Source organism: Haliotis rufescens, unplaced genomic scaffold, assembly GCF_023055435.1.
Source record: "Haliotis rufescens isolate VD_foot unplaced genomic scaffold, xgHalRufe1.0.p SCAF_14, whole genome shotgun sequence".
Taxonomy (NCBI): domain Eukaryota; kingdom Metazoa; phylum Mollusca; class Gastropoda; order Lepetellida; family Haliotidae; genus Haliotis; species Haliotis rufescens.
In genome coordinates this window covers 33,894,220-33,907,013 of record NW_025963824.1, presented here as the reverse complement: position 1 = coordinate 33,907,013, position 12,794 = coordinate 33,894,220, and the positions used below count along the sequence as shown (strand labels likewise).

Below are 12,794 nucleotides of genomic sequence, written 5' to 3'. Positions count from 1 at the left end.
ACGCCCACTAGTTTTGTTACACGGTATTCAATTCAGCCCGTTGACAGTCAAGAAAATATGATTATCTCCCCTGACTCCGTCAGAATCTTGTTATCAATATACAAAATCCAGTTTCTGCCTCTTTGGGTCCGTTTAAGATTCTTAATGTAAGTAGTCTGCTACTTATTTCGCATACAAGGAGTTTTGTATATCAGCGCCATGTAAAGGGAGACCAACACAACCAGAAGCAATTACCTGGTATTTTTACCTGGGTGTTGACTTTCGCCGCACAGACACTACACAACACGTTTCTCCAGTTCCTCCGTGGCGTTCTTGAAGGGCATTAGAACGTTTCTATCACAAAAGCATAGGTTCAATTTCCCAAACAATCCTGCGACGTAGGTTTTTTTTCTCTTTTCTCGTATCATATACCTAAATAACTTTTAGTTATGTCTTTGAAAGGCATTAAGAAGTGATACACACAAGGAAAGGAATTTATGGATGTCAACTTCTTTATTATGAGGAACACAACGTTTCGGAGTATATACTTACACAATTTCATTCTAGTTTATACCCTATCAGTGCTAATTACCCGTTTGTCCATTATTGGTGATCTGTTGCCTATCAGTGCTAATTACCCGTTTGTCCATTGTTGGTGATTTGTTACCTATCAGTGCTAATTACCTGTTTGTCCATTGTTAGTGATCTGTTGCCTATCAGTGCTAATTACCCGTTTGTCCATATTTAGTGATCTGTTGCCTATCAGTGCTAATTACCCGTTTGCCCATTGTTGGTGATATGCTACCTATCAGTGCTAATTACCTGTTTGTCCATTGTTAGTGATCTGTTGCCTATCAGTGCTAATTACCCGTTTGTCCATTGTTGGTGATCTGTTACCTATCAGTGCTAATTACCCGTTTGTCCATTGTTAGTGATTTGTTACCTATCAGTGCTAATTACCTGTTTGTCCATTGTTAGTGATCTGTTGCCTATCAGTGCTAATTACCCGTTTGTCCATTGTTAGTGATCTGTAGCCTATCAGTGCTAATTACCCGTTTGCCCATTGTTGGTGATATGCTACCTATCAGTGCGAATGACCTGTTTGTCCATATTTAGTGATCTGTTGCCTATCAGTGCTAATTACCCGTTTGCCCATTGTTGGTGATATGCTACCTATCAGTGCTAATTACCTGTTTGTCCATTGTTAGTGATCTGTTGCCTATCAGTAATAATTACCCGTTTGTCCATTGTTGGTGATCTGTTACCTATCAGTGCTAATTACCTGTTTGTCCATTGTTAGTGATCTGTTGCCTATCAGTGCTAATTACCCGTTTGTCCATTGTTGGTGATATGCTACCTATCAGTGCTAATTACCCGTTTGTCAATTGTTGGTGATCTGTTACCTATCAGTGCTAATTACCTGTCTGTCCATTGTTAGGGATCTGTTGCCTATCAGTGCTAATTACCCGTTTGTCCATTGTCTGTGATCTGTTGCCTATCAGTGCTAATTACCCGTTTGCCCATTGTTGGTGATATGCTACCTATCAGTGCTAATTACCCGTTTGTCCATTGTTGGTGATATGCTACCTATCAGTGCTAATTACCCGTTTGTCCATTGTTTGTGATCTGTTGCCTATCAGTGCTAATTACCCGTTTGTCCATTGTTAGTGATCTGTTGCCTATCAGTGCTAATTACCCGTTTGTCCATTGTTGGTGATATGCTACCTATCAGTGATAATTACCCGTTTGTCCATTGTTGGTGATCTGTTGCCTATCAGTGCTAATTACCCGTTTGTCCATTGTTAGTGATCTGTTGCCTATCAGTGCTAATTACCCGTTTGTCCATTGTTGGTGATATGCTACCTATCAGTGCTAATTACCCGTTTGTCCATTGTTGGTGATCTGTTACCTGTCAGTGATAATTCATGCCCTGTCTTCCAAAGTTGTCCATCGCTGTCATCGATCAGCGCTAATTTACTGCTAAGTGTTGGCTGCCATTGTCCATTGCTAATCACCTATCAGCGCCAATTATCTGTAGGCGTCCATTGTCTATTAATAATCATCTATCAGCGCCAATTAACTGTTGGCTTCCCTTGTTAAGTTTCTACATTGTACTTTTGTTGCTCTTGAAGGTACGTATATATGTACGTATATATGTTGAAGGAGTGAGTATATACTCCGAAACGTGTTCCCCATAATAAAGAAGTTGACATCCATAACTTATATAGTTTTTAGTACCTCGTACAGTGAGGTATATATTTCACACTTTACGTGACAAGTTCGCTGTTCGCTATCAATCACGGACAAGCAAACAACTGTCTATCAATCACGGTCAAGCAAACAGCTTTCTATCAATTACAGGTGAAGTACACATCTGTCTATCAATTACGGTGAAGCAAACAGCTTTCTATCAATCACGGATGAAGTACACAGCTGTCTATCAATCACGGGTAAAGCACACAGCTGTCTATCAATCACGGGTAAAGCACACAGCTGTCTCACAATCACGGGTAAAGCACACAGCTGTCTATCAATCACGGGTAAAGCACACAGCTGTCTCACAATCACGGGTAAAGCACACAGCTATCTATCAATCACGGGTAAAGCACACAGCTGTCTCACAATCACGGGTAAAGCACACAGCTGTCTATCAGTCACGGGTAAAGCACACAGCTGTCTCACAATCACGGGTAAAGCACACAGCTGTCTATCAATCACGGGTAAAGCACACAGCTGTCTATCAATCACGGGTAAGGCACACAGCTGTCTATCAGTCTCGGATGAAGTACACATCTGTCCAACATTCAAGGTGAACTACACAGCTGTCTATCAAGGTACAGGTGAAGCACCCAGCTGTCTATCAATCGCGGGTAAAGTTTGCAGCTGTCTACCAATCAAATGTGAAGCAAAACCTGTCTATCAATCACGGTGAAGCACACAGCTGTCTATCAATCACGGGTGAAGCACACAGATGTCTAACAATCACGGTGAAGCAAACAGCTATCAATCACGGTTAAATAAACAGCTTTCAAACACGGTGAAGCAAACACATGTCTATCAATCACGGTGAAGCAAACAGCTGTCTATCAATCACGGGTGAAGCACACAGATGTCTATCAATCACGGTGAAGCAAACAGCTATCAAATACGGTGAACTACACATATGTCTATCAATCACGGTGAAGCAAACAGCTGTCTATCACGGTGAAGCAAAGAGCTGTCTATCAATCATTGTGAAGCAAACAGCTATCAATTACGGTGAACTACACATATGTCTATCAATCAAGATGACGCAAACAGATGTGTATCAATCATGGTGAAGCAAACAGCTATCAATCAGGGTCAAACAAAGAGCTGTCTATCAATCACGGTAAAGCAAAGAGCTGTCTATCAATCACGGTAAAGCAGAGAGCTGTCTATCAATCACGGTGAAGCACAAACCTGTCTATCAATCACGGTGAAGCACACACCTGTCTATCAATCACGGTGAAGCAAAGAGCTGTCTATCAATCACGGTGAAGCACACACCTGTCTCTCAATCACGGTGAAGCAAACAGCTGTCTGTCAATGACGGTGAAGCAAACAGCTGTCTATCAATCACGGTAAAGCAAAGAGCTGTCTATCAATCACGGTGAAGCAAACAGCTGTCTATCAATCACGGCGAGGCAAGGAGCTGTCTATCAATCACGGTAAAGCAAAGAGTGGTCTATCAATCACGGTAAAGCAAAGAGTGGTCTATCAATCACGGTGAAGCAAACAGCTGTCTGTCAAGCACGGTCAAGCAAAGAGCTTTCTATCAATTACAGGTGAAGTACACACCTGTCTATCAATCACGGTCAAACAAACAACTATCAATCACGGTCAAGCAAACAGCTATCAATCACGGTCAAGCAAACAGCTATCAATCACGGTCAAGCAAACAGCTTTCTATCCATCACACTGAAGGACACAGCTGTCTATCAATCACTGTCAAGCAAACAGCTGTCTCTCAATCACGGTGAAGCAAACAGCTGTCTGTCAAGCACGGTAGACAAAGAGCTGTCTATCAATCACGGTAAAGCAAAGAGCTGTCTATCAATCACGGTAAAGCAAAGAGCTGTCTATCAAACACGGTCAAGCAAACAGCTATCAATCACGGTCAAGCAAACAGCTATCAATCACGGTCAAGCAAACAAATGTCTCTCAATCACGGTCAAGCAAACAGCTGTCTGTCAAGCACGGTAGACAAAGAGCTGTCTATCAATCACGGTGAAGCAAAGAGCTGTCTATCAATCACGGTAAAGCAAAGAGCTGTCTATCAATCACGGTAAAGCAAGCAGCTATCAATCACGGTCAAGCAAACAGCTATCAATCACGGTCAAGCAAACAAATGTCTATCAATCACGGTCAAGCAAACAGCTGTCTATCAACCACGGTCAAGCAAACAGCTGTCTATCAACCACGGTCAAGCAAACAGCTATCAATCACGGTAAAGCAAACAGCTGTCTATCAATCACGGTGAAGCACACAGCTGTCTATCAATCACGGTATTTATTTATTGATTTATTGATTTATTGATTTATTGATTGATTTTGCTATTTTGCTATTTTGCTGGCTGATAAGCCTTGTGGTTAAAGTGTTCGCTCGTCCATGTTCGATTCAATATGTGAAGCCTATTTCTGGTGTCCCCCGCCTTGATATTGCGGGAATATTTCTAAAAGCGGCGTAAAACCATACTCATCCACTAAAGTCAAGGGTCTGTCTTGGTCTAAGGGAGGCTACACTTATTTGAAACACAACGGTCAGGGTCGTTCCCTGTGTGACCAGAATGGTGTCTTCCGTTGCGTGGTATGTCAGCGACTCGGCGATACTCCGAAGATCAGATGAACTACCCCGACACTAGCAGTGGCGCAGTTTCACAGCCTCTCAGCTGTGTTTTGGTGGGACTCCATGAAGCTAAACACGGGAGTCAAACTTAGCTGGAACTTTGACCTTTTTTCGGTTACTGTTCGGCACGGCACACGTTCGGACCACGAGAAATTTTCAGGTTGTGTTGTACGGAGGTCAGCTATTGTTTCAACTACATTTGCAACAAAAAAAATTTTTTACCTTAATATATTTGTCAAAAAACCCAGCTTGCAACAATGTATTTAGGGTGGTTGACAATTTCTTTCATTTTAAACAGTCAGAAGCGCAAGCATTTTTTTCAAGCAATATCGGGCACAATTTATTTTGTGGTCGGATCTCCGGGTCACATGTGTCATTGTGAGATCTGGCGAACGTAGGAATTTTAGGGCGCTTCTCAACCTGCCCCCACAACCTCCTTCCCAAACTGTCCCCAAAACCCCCTTCCCAACCTGCCCCTACAACCCCCCTCCCAACCTGCCCCCACAACCCCCTTCCCAACCTGCCCCAACAACCCCCCTCCCAACCTGCCCCCACAACCCCCCTCCCAACCTGCCCCCACAACCCCCTTCCCAACCTGACCCCACAACCCCCCTCCCAACCTGCCCCCACAACCCCCTTCCCAACCTGCCCCCACAACCCCCTTCCCAACCTGACCCCACAACTCCCCCTCCCAACCTGCCCCCACAACCCCCCTCCCAACCTGCCCCCACAACTCTCCCTCCCAACCTGCCCCACAACCCCCTTCCCAACCTGACCCCACAACCCCCCTCCCAACCTGCCCCAACAACCCCCTTCCAAACCTGCCCCCACAACTCTCCCTCCCAACCTGCCCCCACAACCCCCCTCCCAACCTGCCCCCACAACCCCCCTCCCAACCTGACCCCACAACCCCCCTCCCAACCTGCCCCCACAACCCCCTTCCCAACCTGCCCCCACAACTCCCCCTCCCAACCTGCCCCACAACCCCCTTCCCAACCTGACCCCACAACCCCCCTCCCAACCTGACCCCACAACCCCCTTCCCAACCTGCCCCCACAACTCTCCCTCCCAACCTGCCCCCACAACCCCCCTCCCAACCTGCCCCCACAACCCCCTTCCCAACCTGCCCCCACAACTCTCCCTCCCAACCTGCCCCACAACCCCCTTCCCAACCTGCCCCCAAAACCCCCTTCCCAATAGGGGCGGCTGGGTAGCCTTGTGGTTAAATCGTTCGCTCGTCACTCCGAAGACCCGGGTTCGATCCCCGACATGGGTACAATGTGTGAAGCCCATTTCTGGTGTCCCCCGCTGTGATATTGCTGGAATATTGCTAATAGCGGCGTAAAACCATACTCACTCACTCACCCCTTCCCAACCTCCCCCATAACCCCCTTCCCAACCTCCCACCACAACCCCCACCCAAACCTCCCCAACAAGCCCCTTCCCAACCTCCCCCAACAACCCCCTTCCCAACCTCCCCCAACAACCCCCTTCCCAACCTCCCCCAGCAACCCCCTTCCTAACCTTCCCCAACAACAACCTTCCCAACCTATGCGATGAAGTGTGCAGCTGTCACCGTCATCGATTATAGTTTGTTTGTTTGTTTGTTGTTTAATGCCGCACCAAGCAAAATTCCAGCTATTTGACGGCGGTTTGTAAATTATTGAGAACGGGCCAGATAATCCAGTGATTGACATCATGAGCATCGATCTACGCAATTGGGACACGATGACATGTATTAACCAAGTCAGCGAGTCTGACCACCCGATCCTGTTAGTCGCCTCCTACAAGCATGGGTTGCTGGAGACCTGTTATTTACGGGGCTTATCCAATTCACTTTCTCTTCATCTTCACCTTCCACAACGACCCCCGCGTGAGACAGGTGGACATGTCTTCCCCTGTCACATCTGATCAGTACCTAGTCCCCAGATAACCCACTAGCCATGACAACATTTAGATTACCGTAATATTTTATTTTTTTTTAACTTTAAAGATTTTAAAACGAACGTTGAGGTGGGACTGCGGGGTGATTTTGTTAGAATTATATCAAGCGATTGTCATTCGAACTTCTTTTTCCCCCTTATTAAAACATTACCAATCGTTTTGTTCACTTACAACTATTTTCATATAATTGTATATAAATGGAAACACGACTTTGGTGCGACTGTTTTGTTTTCATGACTTTCTTCGAATATTCATGAATTACTAGATTCCCTTTTAAACATCTTCTTGTGTGATTTGAAGGAAGGGAAATAATAATATTTTATAATTAAAATGCCTAAATTTTCACATTTTGTTTCCATACAATTTCTTTCTTTCTGTAATAAGTTCCTTCACGAGACGGACTATGTATATTTAGGGTGAACTGTGTTTGAATGCAGATGTTTCTGACTTGCTTGTGGGCAGACTACAGTCTAAACTGCATCTTATCCGTGTTGTAATCGAGAAGGATGATGCGCGCTGTTACTAGGTTATACCCTGAGTAAACAGGCTGAGTAAATCATCAGCTGCAGATGTCGTATTCATACGCCCCTGTTAATTCAACGCTGAAGTCCGATAATACTTCACGTTTACGTTAGTAGTAAATACATTTCTCCACTGCGTCCCATGATGTAGTTCCATTTCACCTCGGCGCTAAGGTTATGATAATTCCCATACTTTAACGTTGACTTACGACTGTCCTTGCGCTACAATCGCCTGGTGGAAGAGGACACTGGTTTCAATATTGATTATTTATCATACAACGGTAGCCTCGATTATCCAGTATGAAATAACCTCGATTATCCAGTGAAATAGCCTTGATTATCCAGTATGAAATAACCTCGATTATCCAGTGAAATAGCCTCGATTATCCAGTATGAAATAGCCTCGATTATCCAGTGAAATAGTCGTTCTTTTGAGTAGTGAGGGAAAATCTGCGTGACACATTGGAGATAGGAACACGGAGAAGGCGTGACGTCACGTCCAAGACGTAGCTACGGGGGTGCATTAGACATGTGATGATTATTACAATACAATATATATTCCTACTATGATATATATACTGTATACGACAAAACACTCGGATTGTAATCTTACAGCCTACACACTCGTGAACTAAATTATACCAACATTGATTTTCGTGATAAGCGGGACTCACACGGGTCGACACGTCAAATAACGACCTGCCGATTTCCATACATTGTACAACACGTTCGGTGGTTGGAATGAATATCGACTGATCGATTTGCTACCACTCAACACGATTCGATCTGCCGATTGAATGTCGATCTCATAATATCTTGCGGTAATTTGTTTCCATGGTATCGACATGTCAGAAGCAAGGTGGCAGCAGTCATCTGGTGCGCGTTATGGTGTGGAGAAGACGACAACGCCAAAGCCAAGAAAAAGAGAAGCTGTTGGACGAAAGACATTCGTCACCACTCGCCCCTTTCCGTAACCTGCAAGAAGACTCGTCCCCCTATCGATGAATGTTATGTGCGAAAATACGACAAACCAATCAGAATGCGCGTATAATTTCGAGTTCTTTGTCAAAAAATCCCTCAGAAATAATTTTTGATTTTACATATGTCTTGCACCTAAAATATACCCAAGACACAGTTAAATGTGTTCAAGCATACTGTATAATTCCGCACGTCTCGATGTGCTTTAAATTGCATCTGAAATATATATAATATATGGGGAAATATATATGAACCATTACGCAACGAATTGACAATTGTTTTAGGTATGCCCGTTTGCGCTAAGACGGAAACCAGTCGCAAAAATGGCCATGAGAGGTTCACGAGTCGCTATTCGGCTTGTCCCGGAATACCACGAGTTGGTCACGAATGAGGTTCACGAGTCGCTATTCGGCTTGTCCCGGAATAACACGAGTTGGTCACGAATGGGATGAAAGACTGGATTCTCCGCCGCGACATGCTTGGAGCATACAACAATCTAATTGAAGAATTAGAAATTGAGGATGAACAGTCTCATTACAACCTTTTCTCCGTAAATGCAGCATTCCTCTTATGTCTTTTGGAATAATCCCTGCTTGAGACAGTCCACAGTGTTTCGGGACTCAGATAGTGAGCCTCAAAACGCTCGGTATCCTCTCTTGAAAAGTCGATGCGTGGTTTCTTCGCAGCAGACGAAGCCATGTTTCCCGCTTGTGTGTAAACACATATCACGTGACTCCAAAACGCAGTTTGATTGGCCGCGCTACATCCAACTTGCCGATTAGCTAGAACAGAATCTACACAGTCGCGACACAATGGATGCGGGTTCGAGCAGCCGATTTGTCCCTTTTGTCGATTTCGATTAATCACTCAGATGATACGACTCGGTCGAATTCGGCATATCGATTCAACGGGCCGACCCGACCCATATTAGGCCGTAGTTTGTTTGCTTACAGTTTACTTCTATGTTTAGCATTAATAGAGGCGATTTGTTTACCCTTAACAAAACCTCGGACAATAGACTTTTGACGTGTTGACCGTGACGTCATGATTCCCACGATGACGTCAAAATACGCTACCGTGACGTCATGTATCCCACAATGACGTCAAAATACACGACCATGACGTCATAACTTGAAAAGACGTCATACATTCATATTTCGAATTTTCTCCATGGAAAAGATTGGGTCGATTTAGTCAAAACTTCGATAGTTATCCAGAGTATGATGAGCGACAGTGAAACCAGTGACGTGGACGACAGTGACAGCAAGAGTACGGGAAGCAGCAGTGCGTCGTCTCGACCCACAGCGGCACTGAATGAGATAATATACAGTGCAGATTCAGACGTCGACGAAGAGAGACCTTTGATATCCACATCCTCATTTTCGTCAAGCAGAAAAAAAGGTAGGGTTTCGGTGCGATTATAGAATATGTTCGGTACCCAATGTTATTAAAAACTAGATAATTATATCTGGAGTATCGCAAAATACATATTTACGTGTTCCTTTTCGATCCATAAGGTTATTTGCGTTAGGGTTAGTTTAGGTTACCCCCAACTCGACTCCTTCGCCCTCGGATCATTGAATTTAATACATGTAGTGGCGAACATATTCTACAGCTGCTCTAGTTTTACAAAACAACATCCATCAGGGGCGTTATAGTTTCCGTCAGTATTACAAGTTGGCGACTATGTTGTTACACCATAATCAATATAGTAATAATCGATATATAATTCCTAGTTTATAGCTATGCATATTCCCTATACCCTCTTGGTGCCACGGGGCCATATATGGTCCCTCACTTTTCACACACCCAGTGCCCCGGGGCCATATATGGTCCTTCACTTTTCACACACCCAGTGCCACGGAGCCATATATGGTCCCTCACTTTTCACACACCCAGTGCCACGGAGCCATATATGGTCCCTCACTTTTCACACACCCCAGTGCCACGGGGCCATATATGGTCCCTCACTTTACACACACCCCAGTGCCACGGAGCCATATATGGTCCCTCACTTTTCACACACCCGGTGCCACGGGGCCATATATGGTCCTTCACTTTTCACAAACCCAGTGCCACGGAGCCATATATGGTCCCTCACTTTTCACACACCCCAGTGCCACGGGGCCATATATGGTCCCTCACTTTTGACACACCCCAGTGCCACGGAGCCATATATGGTCCCTCACTTTTTCACACACCCAGTGCCTCGGAGCCATATATGGTCCCTCACTTTTCACACACCCAGTGCCTCGGAGCCATATATGGTCTTCACTTTTCACACACCCCAGTGCCACGGAGCCATATATGGTCCCTCACTTTTCACACACCCCAGTGCCACGGAGCCATATATGGTCTTCACTTTTCACACACCCCAGTGCCACGGAGCCATATATGGTCCTTCACTTTTCACACACCCCAGTGCCGCGGGGTCATATATTGTATCGTGAAAATGTCCCTTTACAGCTGTGAATTAAAATGTCAAACACTTAGTACGCACAATCTATATTATCTCAGTTTTAACTCTGTGTAACTCATATTTGGGAGCGCCTATAGAATACAGTACCACAACTTCTCGTGAGGACGCTTTCTGCTGTAGGACACCTGTTTCAAAGACAAGCAACCAGTTTTTGTGAGAATCCGTCCGGCGCGAACTCGCGACCCTCGGATTGTTAGCCCGACAGCTCAACGACTGATCATGCCTACGCCGTTACGGAACTGAGCGAAAAGGGTCGAACGGCTGACGGACAAACCTAGAAACATAATCGGGGCGAACCGGGATTAGAACCAACAATCATAGGTTTCTGGCGTGCCTAAGGGACGCAACTCTGCATACCGAATCGCCGTCACCCGTTTCACCGACACAAGAGTTAGGGAGTGAGTGAGTTGGGTTTAATGCCACTTTTAACAGTATTAGTTATTCCGCAGCGTGCCAGCTTAATTTGGTAGGAAAGCCCTGCGGGTATCGGACGTTTACCACTCGAAACCCACGAGCACGGGTTTGGTGTTGACAACCCTAGACATAATCGGGGATGAACCGGGTTTCGAACCCACAATCATAGGTTTCTGGCGTGCCCAGGGGACGCAATTCTGCATAGCGATTCGGGCGCCTTAGGCTACTGGTCCACCCGTTCCCCCGACACAAGGGTGAGTTCGCTTTTGAAATTAGTACTGTATAAATGTAGCGTGTGAAAGCGGTTTGTGGGAATGTTCCAGGACAGTTTCCAATAGTCAAAATATTCGACACGAACCCATTTCATAATAGTTTGTTTGTTTGTTTGTTTGTTTGTTGTTTACCGCCGCACTCAGCCATATTCCAGCTATATGACGGCGGTCTGTTAATAATTAAGTCTGGATCAGACAATCAAGTGATTGATATCATGAGCATCGATCCGCGCAATTGGGACCGATGACATGCATCAACCAAGCCAGCGAGCCTGACCACCCGATCCCGTTAGTAGCCTTTTACGACAAGCATAGTCGCCTTTTACGGCAAGCATGGGTTGCTGAAGACCTATTCTATCCCGGATCTTAAGGAATCTATAATAGCCGATTAGCGGTACCTAACCCTATAGTGTTCGTAAAGCTAGGATTGTTAGATCGAAAAGGGGATCCAAGGGCTAAGGATAGAGTTCGGGTGACCTACCCTAACACCGGCGACATTTGTATGTGTTCAGCGCCAATATAATATACCTAATGAACTGCATTCCTGTGCTTAAAAATGGAAATTAATGAATCGAAAAAATAATATATGTATATTAGTTCCCATCTATAACCATATCCATTGTAGCCACTTGAATTCCGAAAAAAATTAGAACTAAATGATATATTGAAAATAAAAGTGCTCTCATAAATTAGCGCTTGCTACATAATGCGCCGCCGCAGGCTATATTTAGTAAACAAATATTCAAAACTCTCTACATCGCTTGGCGTATTCAGTGACATTGAGTGTAGAGATGATAGATCACTGGGAGGAGTTATGCACACTCGATGACCCCTGACGTCACAGGGCATTGTTTCACCGGTGTGACTGGCAACAAAATACGACAATTTGCGTAATTGGGTATTGTCACGTGTTTGAAAAGTGTGTGGTACTATATTCCAAAGGTTGGCCTTACAGTGCTACGGATTGCGAAATATGGCGAGATAAGTAACCTGCCATGTTTGTATTTCAAGCGAATGACGGTGAATTTTAACTAGAACGGAGAGGTCACGATCGTCAAGATTTCCACGGCGACCGGCCTTTAAATGAGACCGTATATAGCTTGACACCGTTAAAATTTGGCGCAGTTTTCTTTTAAAATTTTGGCATGTTGACGTATGCTTTTCATATCTGGTTGAAGGCGTGATGTTCCAAGACACTAATGTTCATATCTGGTTGAAGGCCTGATGTTCCAAGACACTAATGTACATATCTGGTTGAAGGCGTGATGTTCCAAGACACTAATGTACATATCTGGTTGAAGGCGTGATGTTCCAAGACACTAATGTACATATCTGGTTGAA

General features: G+C 44.8%; 2 protein-coding genes across 5 annotated transcripts in view; both read left to right on the top strand.

The window, feature by feature from the left end:
- Positions 1-4,786: 4,786 nt before the first annotated feature.
- On the top strand, positions 4,787-5,871 carry LOC125379233 (proteoglycan 4-like). Its single transcript, XM_048395481.1, has 2 exons — positions 4,787-4,806; positions 5,253-5,871. Exons 1-2 carry the CDS (start codon positions 4,787-4,789, stop codon positions 5,869-5,871), a joined length of 639 nt encoding a protein of 212 aa, XP_048251438.1.
- A 3,553-nt stretch (positions 5,872-9,424) lies between these two features.
- The window catches only part of LOC124122554 (E3 ubiquitin-protein ligase DCST1-like), a 45,949-nt gene continuing 42,579 nt past the window's right edge, over positions 9,425-12,794 (top strand). For all 4 annotated transcript variants that reach the window (XM_048395314.1, XM_048395313.1, XM_048395315.1 and 1 more), the window contains exon 1: positions 9,425-9,689. In XM_048395314.1, coding sequence (XP_048251271.1) covers positions 9,509-9,689 — 181 coding nt within the window. In that variant the 5' untranslated portion in view covers positions 9,425-9,508. The remainder of the gene's footprint in view (positions 9,690-12,794) is intronic.

Coding starts and splice junctions, on each gene's coding strand:
- LOC125379233 (XM_048395481.1), top strand. CDS start 4,787: ATGGTGTCTTCCGTTGCGTG. Junction 4,807..5,252: donor ATGGTGTCTTCCGTTGCGTG/GTATGTCAGCGA, acceptor TAGGAATTTTAG/GGCGCTTCTCAACCTGCCCC.